Source organism: Rhea americana, unplaced genomic scaffold (genome assembly GCF_003343005.1).
Source record: "Rhea americana isolate MKP2758 unplaced genomic scaffold, rheAme1 scaffold_36, whole genome shotgun sequence".
In the NCBI taxonomy this organism is placed as follows: Eukaryota; Metazoa; Chordata; class Aves; order Rheiformes; family Rheidae; genus Rhea; species Rhea americana.
In genome coordinates, this window is record NW_028186490.1 from 1565604 (window position 1) to 1586572 (window position 20969).

Consider the following 20969-nt stretch of genomic DNA (forward strand, 5'->3'; position numbering starts at 1 on the left):
CGCTCCTGGAGCTTGGGAAGAGGCGGCTGTACAAGTCCTGCACGTTTGCAAAGCTACAGAGCGGCTGAGCGACTTGCTTCTTACGAGGAGCATCAGCCCAGACAACAACTAAAACCCACGCTCAAGAATTAGAGAAGTATCTACCCAATTTATTTCAATGTTTAGAGTGTTCCCTGAAAATCGCAGAATCACAAGAATTTTAAGTTATTAATACAGTTAATATTCCAAAGACTTGTGCACTGAATTGATAACTTTTAATACCGTTTTCCACAGAGAAGACTTGATATTGTACTTTTTGTGCTTTAGATTCAAATATTGATTAAGAGCTTTGTTTGGAGGCTACCAGAATAACATCCACGAGAGAAGAACAACGTTTATAGTCCCAATGTGAAAAGTTACTTCCAATTACTTGCCACATCCTGGCAGTCCACAAGATTTAGCCTGGAAGGACTACAGTGCAGGTCCTCCTTCACAGTGTTAACCTTACTTTTCATATTAAGAGACAACTGAAAAGAAATTGGTTCCCAAGTGTCTTTTATGTAGACCTGCACCACACAGAACTTCTAAAAACCTCATGATGTGATGCTACATTATCAGGTATTTCCCTTCATCTTTTTCTCATCCTCCTCCCTCAAAAGAAAGAATTCAGCAGGAAATTCCTGGCAACCTGGAGTCCAAAACGTTGTGTCCAACAGCGCTAGTGTAGGTCCACACACAAGCACTAGCCCCGAGTAGCATATGCTATTCCAACATGCTAAAAGACCAAGAAAACAGAGTTCAAAAACAAGCAAAGACAAATGCAACCTCCCAAAGTAAAGAAAGCCTAGTCACGACGGGCTGTACTGTAAGCTCCTAAATTTAACATGTCAAACCACTAATTCATTTTGCCTTCCATTCCATAACCAACAGCAATCCACTAATTCAGGTAAAATAAGGACGATTCAATTTATAACACGCTGCAAGAGGAGGACAGTCAGATGGCAGAAAAGGCAGACTGTAAAAGGACGCTGACTGGACATCCTTTTACATCAGGCAACAGGACGGATCACTCCTGAAGTGGGACCCAAACCCCTACTCCTTCCCTCAACTTCCCCTCTCCTGCTATGGCGCTAGGAAAAGGAGCAAGGGCAAACTTGAGACAAGGGAAAATCTTGTATTCTTCTCTGAATTTAGGGACAAAACAACTGTCAATAGAAGAAAAGATAAGGAAATTCATCTCAGAAATCTCTTTAGGGGTTTAAAGGGTAAAAGGGATTTGTTTCCTGGTGCCAAATGTACATAACCTGAAGAAACAAGCCTGTGAGCTCTTTACTTAAATAAATAAATAAAAATCTCTCCATATATGCTGATTTTAATTACACACAAGTTTCTCATCCTGGTTTTTTTTTTCAGTCTATGATATTTGTCTCAAGGCAGCAAATTTGAAATGAATTATTTAAAAGACAAATTTTCAATTCATTGCATAACCAAATACGTCTCTTATTACAGAAAGGGCACACAAGAACATCCAACTAGTTTTCCCAGCACACTTCAATTAACCTTTATCACATTCCACCTCTCCCTAGCATCTTCCTTTTGCCTCAGCCCATCACTTCATATGGATGCTCCTTCTAAAACCTCTGCACCATGGTATTTAACTGCCTGCTAAAGAAAATTTTAATTGCACTATCTAAAATGAGAACAGTATCCCTGGCATACACATTACCAAGCACAGAATAGCTTTTTCTAGTCATTCCCTCCCATTTTTTATTCCCTACCTGGATGAATTTTTAATTAATGAGAAGTCTTCAACTCTGTCTATAACTTAATTATTCCTTCTGACCAGCTAACAGCAATCTCCTTAAACACATCAAGGATTTTACTCCTCCCCAGGTAGCAAAGGATGTTCTACTCTTAAAAACATCACACTAGTTTGACATTATCTTATGATCAAAGTGGCTTGTAGCCGTATAATTTGTACATCTACAGCAGCTTCCTTTGGAAAGGTTTCAAATACTTTAACCATACATTAACGCAAATGTTTACAATTTCCCCAGGAGATAGGAAACCATCACACAGACTGATCAGTTAGCCAAAGAGACGCAGCAAGTAAGGAACAGTTTCCTGACAGTATCCCATAATCTATATTTTCACAACTGACTCAATTACTTACTCAGATCCTGAAATGCAGCCAAGTTTTAAATTTATCTGAATTCATATCATAAGATTGCTCTTATTTGCACTCTTAGGTACAGTTGCTGATCTTAGTTACAAATTACACATTAATTGGCAGTTCAACTCCCTTACATCCTACAGATCTACGTTTTCACTTTTGCCACTTTCCTTTTACCTGCTTCCGAGAGTAACCCATTGCAGATGTTACTGTCTCAGTTCCTGCAGTCACAGCTGATGTAAGGAAACAGTTTTATAGCCAAGTCATCTCCTCTGCTTTTCCCGATTAGTCTTCACAAACACACAAACTCACGTATTGTTTACTGTCATCTGTATAAAAGCCTTTGGTACCAACACCAATTAACTGGTTTTCAAATTGTCTCTTATCACCTGGAAAAACAATAGCGCAGTGGAGAGTCCAAAGGCAGATGCCTCTAAGGCATGCCAGGCATAACACATTTCAGAGCTGTATTTCATAAACAATAAGCTAATCAGGGGGGGAAAAACAGCAGGAGCAGCATGCCAAAATCATCTTCCTATATCCAGCAAACTATACTACACTTGCTTTTCACACTATACTCTTTAGCCCACATTATTTTCCTGCCAAATGCCCAGTCCTTTTTCTACCTATACTTTCCTTATCACTATTACAGCAAAGAATTCAACTTGGATTCTCTTCCTAACTCTTCATGGCTTCCTGCCAAGTATTCTGCGAAGCACTTAAAAATGTGTGTGTGTCTCAGTATTTCCAAATGTAAAACAGGGCTAATAGTTGCCTGTCCAGTAACAGTACTGGGAGGATAAAGGATGCTTAATGAAAGCTGTTGTATTAAGTAGTCAGCAGGGGGAAAATGAAACAAGACTGAGCAGTACATAGCTAAAAAAGCTGCCAGGACATTTTCCCCACAGCTGCAGAGGAGCATAGTGCAGTGGAAGCACCTTCTTTCTGGTAGGGAAAGAAATGTTGGGAGAACATGAGGGGGGAATCAGACTCACAGAGAACAAGACTAAATATCCATTCCTTTCCAAAACAGAGAACAAAGCCATAACAAAACCTTGGAAAAAACCTACATAGAACAGGAAATTCCAGATACTATGATCGCATCTTTACTGAGGTATGAAAGGAAGCCATAAGGCTGTCCCATACGGGACAGCCTAAGAAGGCTCCTCCTTTTCATACAACCTTCACACATTTAAATTCAGAAGTCATCATCAGGGCTGTTCAACTGGCAGCCTGCAGATCTGCTGCATCCAGGCTCCGCTTTTCTACCAACAGATGCTTATGTGTCATCAGCCCTTGAACAAAAAGCATTATACTATAATGCAACCATGGGTCATCAAACGGTTGGATTTCTTTTGAGTGAACCAAGGAAATTAAGTTTTAACTCAAACGTAGAAAGGTTGTGAGGGAAACAGAAACAGAGAATTTCTGCTTGTTCCTAATACTGGCATTAAGCAAAATGCCACTCTGCTGCATGAGACATGCTGCAGGACTGCGTCCACCTGACAGCAAGAACCACTTTTCTTCCAGCAATTCTAACTAGTTGAGAAAGGGCAAGATAATGCAAATGCTGCCTTGCTTTGCCATCTGAGGGACAGGAGCTGGAGGAGTAAACTAAATGAAAAACCTTCTTCAGCGTACAGGTGAAGAGTTCTACACCAAAATGCTGAATGACTGTGCTCCAAAAAAGATCAGACATCTCCTGAAATACGCTTTTCTGACATTGAGAAGAAACACTAAGTCTCAAGGGACTAGAGTAATTAAAGACTGGCCAAATACACCAATTTTAAGACTAAGCTCCCCTAGTGATACTGGAACAACTTTAAATTAAGTAGATAAAACTGTAAATATAGAGCAAGGTCCCAAGAAATTTGAGTGAGACAAGACTTAAAATGCAAGTATATTCTATGTCAGATACCGTCTATACCAGACCTAGCAAAACACCTCTATATGAAAGAGTAAAATGTACCACAGATCAGCACAGTCAGTCCACCCACTAATCAAGGACACTGGGGAGGGGAAAGGAGACAGTGAGGCTGTCTCCTGCTCCTGTGGAGTCCAAATACTTGACCCTGACATACAAGCTTTGTATACAATGTGCACAGAAAGTACTTTTAATGATTGTCTAGAGAAGGAAGAAAACATTTTAAGAGGAAGATGCTACCACTAACTAAAGCGAATTTAAATGTGAAAGTTACTTCAAAATACAAAGAGGACCAAAGTTTTAAGCACTAGTAACCTTAAAGACATGTTGTCTAGTCAGGGAGCACTGATTCCCAGTCTTTCCATAACCAAGGTCCCCTTTGGAAAGCCGGCAAGGCTGCCCATCGCACATGCACAGCGCCCTCAGGACTGCGGCCCCTGTCCCTGTGCCACAACCACCCAGGCTCCCCGTCCCACCATCATCAGGCCTGACACCATGCTCATATCCCCTGCTACCTCCATCCAAAGCTCTGCTCTGGGTCTCTGTTCCCACGTGCTATTCCAGGATGGCAATATACAGGTGTGCAGGAGTTGTCTCCACACTATCGGTTTGACTAAGCTAAAGCATGGCTCCACAGGCACTTTTCTCAGCAACAGCACAACTTCAGGAGATGCTCTTCCCCATAAGCCACCTCGAGTTGTACCCAAGCAACCATTTTCATGGTTACTCTGAGAAACCAGTCTGGAAAACAAATGCCTTCCCATCCCCACCATTTAAATATCTCCTTTTGGAATGGTTTTCTGAGCTTAGTTTCTGGACCTAAGAGAAGAGAAAGAAAAGGAATGGCACCTGCTGCAATACAGAGAAGGGAACAAACAACCCAAGAGGAAGAAGCAGGTGCTCCTGAAGCCCATCCTGGCACCAGATGACATGATGTCAAGCCCTGGCTTCATTCACTTAGGATTTGCAATTTGTCTGTATTACATTCATGCTTTACTGGCTAGAGATAGCTGCCATAAAGATCAACTGTAACCCTTTTTAGATGTTGGAAGCTGCTGATCTGGAGTGGCACGGGGGAGAGGGGGCAATTATGGTTGGAGTTTTGGTTTGGGTATTTTTTGTTGTTGTTTTCTGTGTTTAAAAAAGAAAAATGTGCACGCGCACACACTCCAGTACCGTAAACCAGGACTTCGGCAGCAATTTAATATATCCAGTACAAGGAGCAAATTGCCTGTTAGGGACAGCCCTGTACACCAAACACACAGCTCTGCAGCACTGACATCCCTATGTACAAAAAAAGAAGAACGGCAGAAACAAACTGCTGGGTAAGAGAGGCAAAGCCTTTCCTGCTCGCCCGGCCCCAGGCCAGCTCAGCTGCGACGCGTTCGTCTGCTGCTGGAAGCTCGGCCCGCTCCTTGCGGGGATTCACGCTGCACGGTCACTGCAGCTCTCTCTGATCCCAGGTGATGCTGCGGGAAGGGATTCGTTCCCCCCAGGAGCACCATTACAACAGAAACAGCAGGCATGCCAGCAATGAGCTGGGAGTCCTTTATGCGTCTCGGTGACATTTTCATCACCATAACTGGCCACGGGTAGAATATCCCAGGAAGCAAACCCTAAAAATAACTTCTTACAACAAGTCAGCCAGTCCCCCAGCAAAAGGGGAGGGAGCATTGCTTATACAGGGTTAGCACAACTCAGTTATGACAAGAGGGACAACGGATGCCCCAAGCAAACAGGGGAGACAGACAGGAAACAGAGGAGGAAAAGCAGGTGGTGAGTTATAAAACAATTTTTTCCTGTATCAACAATGAATGTCAATAGGAGCTGCTTTTGCAAGGAGAAATAAAGAAACTGGAGTAAAAACCCAGAACATTCTCCCCAGAAGTACTTGTAAATGCAGCAAGAGGGAGGGAGGAAGGACAGAAGCAGGCGAGTGCCGCATGCTAAGCGCCGGAGTTAAGCGTGCGGCCCTCTCCCAGGCGCTGCCTCCTTTACGGAAGGGCCTGCCGGGCAGCGTAGCTCTGGCTCATGAGCTCCAAAGATCCCCACAAATCCCTGCCTGACGGTCACAAATTTTCCAACCACTTCACTGCAGAAACCACAGAGCACTTTCTCCACCTGAAAATGCCCCAGAAACTTCTGGCTGGGAAAGCAGCTGATGACCCCGCAAGTGCTTCCAGGCAGGGCTGATGTCCAGGCAGCCCGCGAAGGGCCTCTGCACGCTGGGGCCAAGCAGGACGCAGCGGCCAGCCCGGAGCTCCTCAGCCAGCCCCCTTGAGGGGCGCAGCCTTCGGAGCCCCCGCTGCCGCCCCGCAGCCCGCCCGCTGGCAGCACAGCTCGCCCAGCACTTAGCCCTGCTCTTCCTCCTCCTCCTCCCATCAAACTGCTCAGCAGCAGCCCAAGCCTCCGTGCTATTTCCGCATCGCGTGCGGCAGCTCACGGGCACCTAATTGCAACAGGACATCCTGCGTAAGGAGGGAGCGTGCAGCAACGACATCCTGAGAGCAGCAGCCCTGAGCAAACACCTGCTGAGGCTCTGGCGCAGGAGCACGACAGGATTTTCCAGTTGCACGGCTGCTGCCCGTTGTGTGCTCTCACACGTTTCCCAGCCGCCGAGCAGCTGGTGCAGACACAGGCGCGGAAAGGAGGGGCTCCTACCATCCGCACCGCACCGCCACCCCTCCCTCCGCCTCGTGCCAGAGTCTTTCCGAACAAGTTTGCCCGTGCTGCGACGGGGACCCGGGCATGGCTGCAGACACGGGGCTCGCTTGCACTCACTCCCTCTTGATTTACAGAACTTCCCTGCTAACAGCTGCATTGCAGATGAACCCTCTTAAAGTGGACATGCAGTGAGAGAGACGGTAGGGCCAATGCAGCCGTACAGCCTACGTCCCCACAGCGCGCACAGGGACTAGGACCTCCCCAAGAGCTCCAGTGCCTCTGCCTCCATCCCGCGCTGAGGGTCCCGAAGCGCAAAGCCTGAGGGAGAAATCCCACCAAGCGAGCTTATTTTTTACACATAAGCTCACTTCGCCCCCGTCACTCGATCATATCGGCTGCCAACGGGTTTTGCTGAACCAGCTAAATAAGTATCAGCCCCAGCTGGTTAGCAGACACGGACAGTAACTGTACGGCAGGGAGGTCTCGGCAGTGCTGGACCGAGGGATTCAGAGGTCCCGAAGGAAGAACGCAACCTCCCCTGGCTCAGCGGGGCTGCGCACGCACTGCCCTTCCCCTCGCCTGCCCCAATCCCTCTGCGCTTAAGCTCACCTCATAGGGGAGATGGGAGTCCTGCTTCCAATGTGGGGAAGGAGTTTCCCCTGTGTTTTTCAAATGAGAGTAACTTGCAATGGTTAATACTTCATATTTCATCAGGGAGATGAGCAGGCTGAAAAACTAGTATGAAAGCTGAGAAACTTCCTAACCATTTGTGAGGAGGTAGCAGGGAAAGCGTTAGCTCAGCTTCAGAACTACTTAAAAAAAACCCTAAGTGTACTGAGCCACAAAGAGTTAACGAGGCACAGCCCGCTCCCCGAAAGCTGGGGAACCAGCTCTGCAGCACCATAAACTGCTAACAGCAGCCAGACTCACCTGGACTTGTCAGCAGTATTTGATAATGGTTATCAAAAAAGTAAACTACCTTGTTGCTCTTTTTCCACATCTCTGATGTTGAACTTGGCTGTCTGGAGAAGACAAACAAGTTGGTTACGAGAGCTTGATTCCTAGTCTACTGCCATAGAAGTGCTCTACACAAAGGGTGAGCTGATCGACACCTCGCTCCTCTATATCATTCATCTTAAATGCAAGACCAATTCAAACACAGCCAGAGAAGACGGTGGACCATTGCTCAGCACTATCAAGCAACATTGAAAATTTTCACGTGGGCGACTCCATAACAAGCAGTAGGCCCAACACAATATCCTAGTACGCAGAGCTGGCAGATTCTAGGCCAGACGAAATACAAATCAAACAAAAATGGGCAGAGCTGGAAGTCACTTTTCAATCCTGTAACTCTCAAACCAGGAATATTGAAATACAAGAACTATGAATCACTACCTTAACTTGCACTGCAGCAATACATCTTGCACGAGCTCTGTCTCCGCACTGGCACTGGTTACAAGCTAAAGCTGCACACAACTCTTCTAATCTTTCTGACACAATCTCAAAGGACATTTGATATCTAAACCTTACATGCAGAGGCCCCCAAGGCAGGCAAAATTAAACTTAACAGCACACCAACATTTTGGGCAAACAACAGAACTCCCTGCTGGGCATCACCAGGCTGTACTCAGTGTCAGTCTCACAGAACAACCTTCCTCCATGTTCCTGTATGTTACAGGGGGCACTAAAGACAGCTTTCTTCTTCCACATCCTTTTTATCCCCAGCCACCCTGGGTAATTCCTTGGCCCATTACCCGTGAAATGTTATACGCTTTGACACAAGGGAGGGGGGGAGGTACACAAGCACACTTTCAGAATGGCAGCTGCTGCACTACAGTAGAAACGCTAGATGTATTTGGCAAGCACTGGCAACCAACACAAGAAGAGATTTAACAAGTTGTTTTCTCAGCAAGAGCTTCCAGGGTACCCACGCTATTTGAAATGTGCATCTAATACGTGTGTCCCAGAGAAAGTGCTGGACAGCTATCCCGCTGAAATCACATTTCATTCTTCAAGTCAGGTGCATGACATCAAGTCTCTTACTGTAAGCACGCCAGCAGGTTCAACACACGCATCATCTCCGTAGCAGCAGGGAACTATACACACTGGCTATAATCTGCCATGCAGACATGGAGATCCCTCAGTCAGCAGCAGTGCTGCCAACTGCAAACCTCTCTGGAATGGAAGGAGCATTTGGAACAAAAAAAAAAAAAAGCAGTTTCAGGAAATAATCTCCTTCAAGAGAAGTCAGGGATAAAACTCACTTTCTCGAGCTAAGCTTTGCTCAGTCCCATCCGAAAAGGGAAGAGGGCTCAGAGGAAGGAAGGAAGGAAGGAGGGTGAATTCAAGCTCAAAGATTTCTAGCTATTCTCCCTCCCTTTTTCACTTCAGACTTCAAGCTGCAGTGTCAGACCATTTCTCCTGTTCTCACTGCTCCACTGAGATTGAGAAAACTCTCCTTTGAAGGAGGTTATGTCCATCATCAAGAAATGACATGTCCCTCTTCATGGCTATCACTTAACCACCATCCACACCTACTGACTTACTGGAGATAATGTGATATGAACTGAAGATAAAGCACCTCCAAATACTGAGTTATGCCACTGGACACACTACTGCCTCTACCAGCTAACTCACATGCCTTCAAGAGAAGTGAGGGAAGGGAAAAAGAGAGGGAGGTGAGGGAAAGCTTTCAGGACATGGTTTTTGAGCTTTAACATCCTTGTTCTCATGCACAACCCTTACTCACAAAGGCTTAAAAAGCCCACTAGCACCTGGGTGAGGGGGGAAGACCTGTACCATTCACTTCTGTAGACAGGAATTTCTGATTTTATAAACAAACATTTTGGTATAAATTGAAGAAACTCTTCTAAAGACGAACTAGTTTTAATTTCTGCAATTCCATCTTACAAGGTTTGCAGACAGGTATTTCTTGCTAGTATGTGTACCACTGCTCAGAGGTTTGTTGGGCAAGACCACACAAGTCTTTCTTGAAGCACGTTGTAAAAAAGTATCATGGTAACTCACGGTTCTGCAAACAACCAAGTGGTACCACCTTTTGGGCCATGGGTCTATCAGATTTTGGGCACTGTGGGTGGAGATCACTCCCCATCACCAACTCCTTTCTCCTCAGCCAACTACAACTCACTAGTAGTCTAGCATCAGTTCCAACAACACTCTACCCTCATGAAGGATGCTGCAGCACAGCGTAATGATAGGACTCCTCACCCTTCCCCCTACCTCAAGAAGATTGTCCAAGTCTAAGCTCTCTCATGCACTACCTGCTTGCTACCCAGGGCTCCCCACACCCTCTACCACCATGGTATCAGCTCTGATATGCAGAGGCACCAATCCAGCTCTGGAAAGGACAACAAGGAGATGAAAAGGCAGCATAAAGTGTCAAGACTAGCATCAGCCCTGGCGACATGGTTTTTCATCAGATGTTTTCAATGTCAGCAGTTTTTCTACCAATATCACTAGTGCAGCCTGGTTAGCTTCATATTCAATAATCTGAAACCTGTGAGCAACACTGAAACTTGATTATTTGCACGAGTTCTGATGGGGAAAAGTCTCAAGCACAAGGCAGGCAACTTGAGTTGTTTGTGGGAAGAGGGAATATAAAAAGAAGCTGATAAAACAAAAGAGATTCCATCTTCTTCTGCTTCTTACTCTTCAACTACCAGAAGTCTTTACTAAAAGCAGAGTGCACTCTCGCTCTCCCCACTCAGCGAGCCCCTCAGAGCAGTGCTACCCAGAGTCTCGCCTGGACATTCACAAGCAGAGACTGGAGGAATGTCACTCCTCATTCTCCCCCATCCCGGTAGCTAAAGGACAGTGAGCCTAGTATTTCTCACTGGGATGCTGTCCTTCGTTAACAGATCATCACCCCACCCTCACCCTCCTCTTCCCCTCCTTTCCCTCCTATGAGAAAGTTTAATCCTGTGGCTCACATGTGTCTGGTAAATTTTTCCATCCCTGTTTGCCACTGTCATCAGGGCAACAGCCCCCAGAGATAACCCAGGCAGGCTGCTGCTCCCAGGCTTCTCTGCCGTTTCACATTTGGCTCAGCAGGCCCACAGAGCCGTGCCCACTCCCAGGATCATCTTTGCAAGCACCTTCCTTCCCCAGAGATGTGTTTGGATCATTTTTGCTTTTCTTTTAATTTAACTAGGTCTTCATTCCCACAGTGCCTAATCTCTTCTCCCAGACAGCTCTCAGCTCTATTTTCAGGACCCTGCAACAGAATCACACTAACAACAGCATTTCAAAAAGGGATGCTACATTTGCTATTCCTGAAAAGGGATCTTGTTTTTAACAGCCAAATTACCTGCACCTTTTAGCAAAGGGAAAGGGCCAGCTAACACCTTTCTCAGAAGCAAGACACTAATCTAGACTTGTCCCAGTGTCACCGCTACGCAGACTCCAGCCACAGGACAGACGAGACAGCCTAGTGCTGCAGCTGCTCGGAAGTGGCCTCGCTCAGCATGGGAACTTTGGATTGAAGCACCAGAACAGCAGGTCACTGCTTAGGAGAGATATGTAACTCATGCTCTCGCAAGAACATAACACGAAAGTGCTGAGAGTACAGTATCACATCTATATGCACACGCACTCATGCATTCTTTGAAAGGTCATCGTCTTTACTCAACTCACATCTCAGAGATGGGGAATTCTCCTTCCGACTCCGCCAGCACTGAGCTAGACAGATTCTGACACAAGGGGTGAAGCCCTAGTTATCTCCTATCTTCCTGACCCTGTCGTATAAAAACACAAGATACAACTTGAACCAGCTCTCCTTACATTCCTGAATTTTATTCAGAGTTGTCAGGAATTAGCTACTTGTACCAATAACCAGCTTTCCTGGTCCGCTCACCTACAAGGTGAAAGCTACAGGAATTCTGCAATATTCTCTAGGAGGGGAAGAGGAGGAACATAAACCAGCATCACTAAAATGGTATTTTTAAATCAAAGCATTACAGGTTACTAGAATTGCTAGTAGAAGTAACTGACTCAATACAGAGAAACAAATACTCAAAATAAGCTCAACATTGAAATGGGAAGAAAAAGAGCCTGGGAGAACAGTGGAAAAAGCTATGCAGTAACAAAATCTTATGGCTATTATGGTCTCAGAAAACTAAATTCATGCCCAGTTGATCCTTAGTTACCCTCCATGTTCAAAATGCTCATTTCTAAGATACTGTCAGCCCATTTCTTCAGAAGTTTTCTGCTACAGTTGTCCAGAAATCACATAAGCAGCACTACCAGAATGCTTGGGGAGCCATAACAGCAGCACGTAGGGATATTTAATTAAAGGTTAATTTAAAGAAGGCATGGGAGAGAATCTGAGGTCACCCTAGTCCACAAGACCCCATGATTTGGAGCATTAAGCTTATCATCATATGGGCCAGCAGGAACAACAGTTTTTAAGTTGCAGGCTGACATTTCCTCCATATAGTTAAAAAAAAATCAAAAATTTAAGTATGTATTTCCCAGTCAGAAACTGTTCACCCTGGCTGCACCTCTGCTCCTCTCCCTGAGATTACAGCTCTGAATAGTTTATACTGGCATCAGTTCTGTTGTAGGCAGAGAACAAGGTGAGATAGTCCAAATGTCTTTTACAACGTTCAAAGCTTCTTTCCCATGCTAGTGATCCTGGCTGCCAGCTGACACTGCCCCTCTCCCCTCAACAGCAATAGCTCACTCTACAGTCAAGCCCTGGTAAATTAAGATTTTTTGGTAAATTCTATTATCCTGGTAAAATCTCAGAGATTTTAAGTAGAGAGGAAGGGGGGGGAAGAAAAAAGAAAAAAAACACACCCAGAACCCTGAAACTTCAAAACAGGTGATAGGCAGGAGTTAATGAAGAGATGATGCCCCTGTGGTTGTGAGGCAGATGGTGCTCATAGGTGGCATAGTGGAGAGAGAGATTATTTTTTACATTAGCATGTTCTCTTTTTAAAGGGTGTCTTCACCGAATCACCTGTCTACACAATGCACAGAGCTAAAGCTTTAATATTGCAATCTGCAAAGGTCAGAAAAACTAAAATCCTTCCAGGGAGTGGAAGGGGACAAGGTTGTTGTGGTCCTGTTTTGGGAACAGTTGGGATAATAACCTGCCATTTTGTGGAAAGAGGAAAAAAATTGCTCTTCAGAAATATCCCTATGATTCACGGATAAGATTCCTCGCTGGCAGGGACAGTTTTAGCACTATCCAGAGAAGGATTAAATTCAGAGGCAGGGAAATTTCCACACTCCACTCCAAAAGCCAACAAAAACCCAGCTTTTGCACTGAACTCGTCTTACAAGAAATGAAAGCAGCTCTCCTTTCCCCAAGTGTCCACCATCGTGCTCTGCACTTGAGGGACACCTGGAGATATTTCAATCATGGCTTACTGAGCAGGGTCAATCCTCTGGAGCCAGGGGCTTCAGGACACGTGCAGGAATCAGTCTAAGCACATCTCTGCCATACATGAATCCAGTTTATATTGGGAAAGCAAGAAACCTGCCTCTCTGGCCAAGGCCCTTCTCCCACCTCACACCGAGGCTCTAGGAGCTCCTGCCCAATCTGCGTGCCCCCCGGCCCCCCTTATTGTTAATGCTGGTAATCTAATACGCAGTGTGACCACGGAGAAGGCAGACACGAGCTGAAATCCTGCCTGCTGTGTTCCAGCTCCTTTATAAAATATACAGCGTAAACTGAGAGGCAACCTGGGGTAACCCCAGCCATCCCTGAACTCCACCGAGGGAGGAAATCAGCTTCTGGGCAGAGCAAGCCACAGCAAAAGCAGCGCCCCGGGCGCTCGCCTCCCACCAGTCCCCGCTGGCTCTCGCGCCAGGGCACGGCGCGGCGCTGGCGGAGCGGGAAGCCACGGCGGACCCTCGCGGCCGGCCCTCCGCGCCCCCTCGGCCGCTGGCAGGCTCCTAGCGCCGGCCTCGCCGCCAGGACCAGGGTCTCGCTCTCTTTTCCCGACACGCTCTCCCCTTCCCCAGACACCTCCCGCGCAGCTCGCCGAGCCCCTCTCCCCCGAGCAGCGCCGCGGGACGGAGGAGGCGACTGCGGGGCGCAGCGGGAGGGGAGGAAGAGGAGGCGGGAGGCAGGCTGCGGGCGGCAGCCAGGGCTGCAGCTTATGACATCAGCGAGTGTCCCCCCCCCCCAGCCACCCCACGCATGTCTGCCGCGGCTCCAGCCGCCCGGACCGGCCCCGCTCTCCGGCCGCCTGGCTCCTCGGCGGCCCCCTCGCTCGCCACTGAGGCAGGAACTCGCCGCGGGCGCCCGCCGCCCTCCCCTGCGCGGCTCCCCACATCCCCCCACGTGCAGAAGCGCCGCCAGAAAACATCCCCAGCCATCGCTGCAGCTTCGCGGCCCCTAACCACAGCATCTCTCCGACTCCAAGAGCACAGGAGAAGGGGAGGAGGAGGAGGAGCTGGGCGAGCGGCAAAGCGCTCCGCACTAACCTAAAGCCACCCTGCAGGAAGGGCAGCCGCTCTCCGACACCAAATGACCAGAGCTGGTTCGGCAGCTCGGCAAGCAGAGCTGAGCAGACACGGTTTGATTTGCTGTCTCTGCAGCAAAGGACATTTGCCCCCAGCCCACAGACACACGCGCCCAGAGGACACCGATCACAGGACACTCGCCCCTAACTCAGCCCCCCGTAACCGGCGCGTCCTCGCTCCCCCCGCGCCGGGGGCTGCAGCGCACCACTACTGCGCAGCCAGTTCAGCCGGGCGTGCTGTGGCCCACGGGGACTCGAAGCTGGCAGGCACAGGCACAGCCAGAGGAGCCCCAGCCCAACTGCCGGCTGAGAGCACGTGCGAAGCGCAGCCCGGCGCAGGGCAGGGACCGACGCAGCGCAACACCCCTTGTAGCCTTCAAGCTCAGCGTTCCAGCACGAGGGTAAGTGCCGCCGAGCCCTCCTGCAAAAGAGACCAGAGCCCAGTCGACAGCCACTGAGGAGCCGACAGCCAGGGCAAGGGAGCCATCCGGGAAAAAGGAAGAAAGAAAAAAATAAAAGCTGAACTGGAAGTGTGAAGGGAGAGATTTTTTGTATCAAGGGCTGATACACAGAAGTAATTCCCTGCTCCTCCCACAATCCACATAATCTCCTGCAGGAACAAAGTCAACCGGGTAGACAGCAAATTTAGATCTCCTTTATAAGTTTGTTTCTGGGCAAGACGGAAAGGAGGGAGAGAACCCACCTCCTCGTTTTAGGGGCAAAGGCACAGACACAGAGGGGGAAAGGAGGAAGGGGCCTAACTTCTCAGACAGCTTCAGTCTTTCTACGAGGGACGTCACTTGTGAGAGTTCAAAGACACAGATTTTCAGCAGCAGGCAAAATTTAGCAACAGACGAGAGATTTAGCACAGAGAGACTTCCTAAAAACACAAGAGAAAAAAAAAAAAAAAAAAAAGGTCCCACAAAACCTGGTGGCAGGATCATTATACACTATTCAGCTGCACGATATGAACAATACCCTAAGAATTATCACAGGAAGGATCTCTGCCTACCTCTTTCCAGTACAGGACTATCTGATAAAATATATTTGGGATGGTTGATCTTAAAATAAGTGATAGTTGGGGCTTCCATCATCACTCCCAAAAAATTTTTTCCAACCAAAGGCATTATTATTGGCAAGTCAAATCCTGGAAATTTACCCAAAACCTACTGCTTCTCTCCCAATTTGAATAAACTAATTGCTTGTAATGATCCAAAATTCTTCACTGTCCAGGAACTGAAGCATTACTTTCTGTGAATTTTCACATTTAAAAAGTATTCTGGTAACACCCGCAAGACAACTTCCCACAAGTTACAGTTACTACCTCCCTCTGCCCATAGCTCTGGTGAAAGCCTGCATGTTCAATCCCATAGGATTTTCAAATGACTGAGGCATTGCCACATGTGTAATAACCACTGCTGTTACGTGTCAGCTGAAAGCTGATTAGGCAAAGACTATTTTTCTCCCCTTCCACATGCATTTGGCCCCTACGTAACATTAAATATCTTGGTATACTCTTCACTGGGCAGTCCTAGGCATCAACACAACATGAACTATATTAAATACTTTAAAGTCCAAATATGAATTTTAATCTAGACCAGTTTGATTAAAAAAGAATAGGCATCATAAAAAAAAAAATCACAAACATGAAACAGAGACTCTCAACATCTGACTATTTTACAAAAGATTAAGCTGACTAGACTGAAGTTGTTAGGACTGCTCTTCATACCGATCGGCACCACATTCATTCTCCATGCTTTTCAGAAGCACTGTAACAGCACCATGCCTCTTCAGCTAATTGTTGCTTTGATATTGGTTTGATAAACATGTCAAGTAATAGAGAACTGTTTAAACGCGTACAATTGGCCCTCAAGTGTTCCTCTTTCTCCTTTTCAGCTACATGTATCAGGCTATTCAGCACTTCCTGGTCAGCTATGTACTATTTCTTCACCAAGAGTCTTGAAAAATAAAGGTAAGAAGGAGTATTTGTGGAAGAAGAGCAACATTTTGTTGACAATTCCCTGGACATCGTCAAGGGAAGCACTACAACAGGCAAAACTTTCATGAAGAAATGACAGGCTACACTTCTTACCAGCAGCATGGCTGTTGAAGTAGCAGTTACTACCTGGGGTAACTGTAGGTTCAAGTTCTCCTGGGGAACGTGCAAAACATTAAATTTAGCAATGCTGAAATAGAAGAGGGGCAGGATGTCCCCACACTTGAAGAAATCTTCTGGGTCTACAACCAAGCCTAAAAGACAACTGACAATGGGGGAGGCAGGTCCAGAGCCCCAGGAGACAGGCATATGGGCAGCTGTGCAGGACATCTCAGTGTGCGCATTTGGCCAGGTGGACACGTGGCATCCTCGGAGAGAAGTGCTAGCTCAGGGAAAGGAAGCATCAAGCAAAGAATAGCCAAGATAATGCAGAATTATTACTACAACTCCTCGCTGTGGGAGACAGCTTTCTAAAATGCCATTGTCCAAATCTTCCATTTCCAAGTTGCTGAATCCAATCTCTCTAATCTCCGATTTGCAGCTGCAATGTCTGAATAGCATTTATTTTTCCTTCAGTGCTTTAAAAACCCATTTCAAGGTGAATTCACTAAGTTCCTGTATCAACGCTGGCACCTGGTATTTGGTTCCTTCTCATACTAACCACTTGAGCTATCAGAGAACACAGCTGAAATTACTGATGAACCTACATGTTCAGCTGAAGTCACCTCTCCCCACTTTTCATTTTAAATGTCAATTCTTTAGTTCTCAGTTAGACTCCAAGAAGATTTAGTTAGTGACTTCTTCTTGTTTCTGATACTCTTCTGTTTTAGTAGAAACACACTTTTCATTTCCTGGCTCATCCCAAACTTGCCCTTTACCTAACCCATACCTTTACGTAAATCATTTCCAGCTGTCTCAAGTTAAGCAGCTGAGGACCAAGTGAGTATCCCAAAGTCTTTACCGATAGGCAGGTGTGAAATCCAGAAGGTAAGCAGTAGATCAAAACATGGTCTGTATTCACCCATAGTTACTTCTTCTATTTCCTGATTCATAAAACTATCACCTTAATATGAAAAAGCAGTTAAGATCCACGTATTGCTTCTCTGTAACTAACTGCCCAAATACTTAAAATCTGATACGATCACATTTTCTGCTGCTTTCAGATATGTGATAATATGCTTCTGAATTTTGTTATGACTCTATTAATCCTGCAGTTTTTCTCATTTCTCTTATCTCTACCACAGTTAATTTCAATTCCATCCCTTTTGTGAGAGAACAGTTTCTCATTTGCAATCAGTTTACTGAGCTAACCTCTCCCTTCTCTAAGCAGACCAGCGTCCACTAACACCTGAGAGGATAGCTCTCCCAAATGTTAGTCCTCACTGCAGGATTGATGGGGAAGGTTGCGGAGAGAACAAGGCACAACGGCCGTCAGCAAAGCAAAACGGCCCTTCGAGCCTCTCCCATATCGAGTTGAACTAATTCTGAACTGAAGAGATTGGGTATCCCACCTACTTCAGCGGGCACTGTCACCTGACCACACAGGGGATGCCAATGCACACAGGCTCTGCAGCCGCCGCCGGCTCCTCCTAACCCATCCAAAGCACCACTGCTTACGCAACTTCACACTTCATTCCAGCTAGATACTAAAAAAAATCCACCCCAGATTATCACACATACTTAACCTCCAGAACTCTGAAAATCATCCTTCATGTCACTGGCACTCTCTTCACTTCTGTTACTACTTCTCCATGTAAACTACAGTCAATGGAAATTATTTGCCACACTTCAAGCCGTCTTCTGTTCTTATCATCACATTTCACATTCTGGCACAAGAGAGACAGTGTATCATACTTTTTAAGGGATCAGGTAGAATATTTTTCACTTCTAAATCTTTTATCAATATCATGCAACTCCTCCTTCTGCCTATGTTTCGCATCTCAGTCAGCCCCCTTACTATCTAAGCCACTATCCCACTAACAAGACAATAAAGGGCCTAATACATAAACTTTGTCAAACCTAAAGGACCTCTAAGACTTAGGTCTTTTCTTATTCACCTCTTCTCAAAACATTACCATCTGGGATCTTCACCTGTTGCACTCTCCACTTTCAACATCTTTTACTGCATTTCAGCTTGTTTCATTCTCCTCACATCCCCTAAGTAACTTCAATCCCTCTACATACTCCCTACATATTATAAGACGCACTACACCTCGTGCATACATATGTCCCCGGAAAAAGTTCAAAAGATAAAGTTCATGTTGTCTTTCTTTTCTTAAACCACGTGCCTGGGTTCAGGTTTTTAGAAACTTCAGGAGTTGAGGCAAACAAGAAATATTAGTTCTAATTTGTTGAGAAATAAAATTTACAAGATGACTCCAGCCAACCTACTTTTGCCTTTAAAGACAACTTTGTTAGGTTTTGAACACACTACATTCAAATACAACCAGAAAGGAGCAAGGCCTATAACATCTACCCTTCAAGATCACATTCCTACTGATAAAACAGATCTCCCAAGTAGAAAAATCTTTCAGAAATTCAGTCTGCAATAATTATATGAGCAATTGGTACACACACCTCTAGACAAATCCTATATAAACACACTTGCTCTCAAAGGAAAGATCTCAAAAAGGAAAAAGACAACATTGCTTCAGAAGGCATCTATTTCCAGATACAGAGGTTTTTCCATCATCTTATGCTGCCTCCTTTCAATCTCCTACTTGACATCCAAGTTGAATATTTTATAATGCATAAACGATGACTAGAGACAACCAACTCCAAATCCCTTAAACTAATTACAACTTCAGCTCCAGTGAAGTATCTTCTATTACTAAAAGGAGGAAGAGCAGAACAGGACACTAACCTCTGGCTGACAGTTTTTTGGTGTTGATGATTTTTGCAGCATATTCCTGGGATGAACTTTTCTTTACACATCTGCGGACCACAGAGAAGGCTCCCCTAGAAGAAAAAAAAAGGGTAGGAGCTGTGAAACTGAAAATAAAAACATACTAGCAGCAATTTTCTTCCCCAGAGTGGACTTGCTTAAAGACAGTAGAGAAGAGTAACAGAAGAGGGGAAACAACAGAGGAGAGCCAGAAGAACATCCTGTACGTACTGTCTGATCAGCAAACAAAACCTAGGCTGAACTGAACTCAAGCATCCATCTGAAGCCCCCTCAAGCCCCCTAGCAGAGAAAGGAGCAAGCACAGCTCACTGTACAGGTCAAGAAAAAGGCCATATGGGCACAGAAACGTAACGTGAAAGAACTGACAAGTGAAAGATGAGCAGCCCAGAATGACGATGTAAACGCCAGTCAGTAAGTCCATCTCCCGATGACAGCATCCCCAGCAGTTACATCAGACGACTAGGACTCATTTCTCCCATGTTCACATGCCAGCTGGTCACAAAATCACTGCAACACTTTGCAGAAGTTACTACTTCTCTTACATCTGTCTACCCACCTGCAAAAGGGGGACAAGCATGTACCTATTAACGAAGCGAGTAGGAAGCTATGAGGTTTCGTACATGTTCTCAGGCTGGAACTATTGATATTATTACAACTATTCCAAAGAGCCACTTGGAGAAGAGGTCTGAGAGAGAGGGAAGAAGGATTTCTGTGAGGAAAAATGAGATAACACAATAGAGACCAAGGTGGAAAGATAGGGACCCAAAATCTACACAAGTACAGGGATGAGAGCTTGAGAGCAGTCTCTTCTTCAAGAAAAGCAGGGCAGGGAGAGAATAACAACTGGCTTTACAGGAAAGATTTAGAAAGGAGAAAAGAATAAATAAGAGAAAGTTGACAGAAAAGTCACACTCCCTCAGCACAGGAGTGCGTCCCCAGGTCCCCAGACACTTATGCATACTCAAACTAAAACAAAGGGGAAGAGAAGAAGACAGCTAGCCCCACAGAGGGCCGGAAATAGCCAGAACCCCCTGCTCTCGCCGAGTCTCGCTTTCCACTCCCCTTTCCCCGTCTCTGCATATGAAGCAATAAGCAGCAACGGGAGCACCGTCCCTGGGCCTGCTAGCACACAGCTGCGGCAGTGCGAGGAGGGATGGGGACACCGGCGCCGCAGCAGAGCCCGCAGCTGGGGCGGGGATGGAGGGAGGGGGACCAGCGGCAGCACCCACGGAAGTGTGTCCCCATCACCCTATCGTGCCTGGTGCTCCGCTGCTTTCCCGGCCCGGCGGGCGCTCCGCAGAGCCGTGTGCCCCGCACAGCCGTGTGCCAGGGCGCAGCAGTCCTGGCACTGCGGACAAGCGCGGAGGGAGGCAGGGAGGGAGCAGCGCGGTGCAGCAGCACCTGCTCCTCTCGCAGCGACAAGGAAGTGGGGCCTGAAGCATCGCGCAGCGGCAGCACCGGCGCCGCGTCCCGGGGCAGCACAGTGGCAGGGAACGGCAACGCGCCGCGGGGGGACGGCCCGGGGGAGGAGAGGGCAGCGCAGCCCTGGGGATGAGGAAGGGCAGAAGAGAGGAAGTCTCGGGCTGCAACAGAAGCACCCGGCCGGAGGCGGGCGGCGCGGACACGCCATGCAGCGGCGGGGGCACCCCGGGCTGCGGGCTCCCGGCCCCGTGCAGCAGCGATGCGGTGGGAGGCAGCGGGATTACAGCGGGCGGCTAATCCTGCTCCTCCTGCTCCCGCTCCGCGGGCGAGCCGGGCGGCGGCGCGGCGCGGGGCTCCGTACTTGCCGAGCTCCTCGTAGAGCTGGTACTCGTCGGTGAAGCGGGTGCACGTTG

General features: G+C 47.0%; 1 protein-coding gene across 1 annotated transcript in view; it reads right to left on the reverse strand.

Annotated features, from left to right (window-relative positions):
- CAMK2G (calcium/calmodulin dependent protein kinase II gamma) overlaps positions 1-20964 on the reverse strand; it is a gene marked incomplete at its 5' end in the record, with an annotated part of 122736 nt that extends 101772 nt beyond the window's left edge. Inside the window, 2 exons of the mRNA XM_085312173.1 lie at positions 19093-19187; positions 20918-20964. Of these exons, the coding sequence (XP_085168299.1) occupies positions 19093-19187; positions 20918-20964 (142 nt within the window). The remainder of the gene's footprint in view (positions 1-19092; positions 19188-20917) is intronic.
- Between the last annotated feature and the right edge of the window lie 5 nt (positions 20965-20969).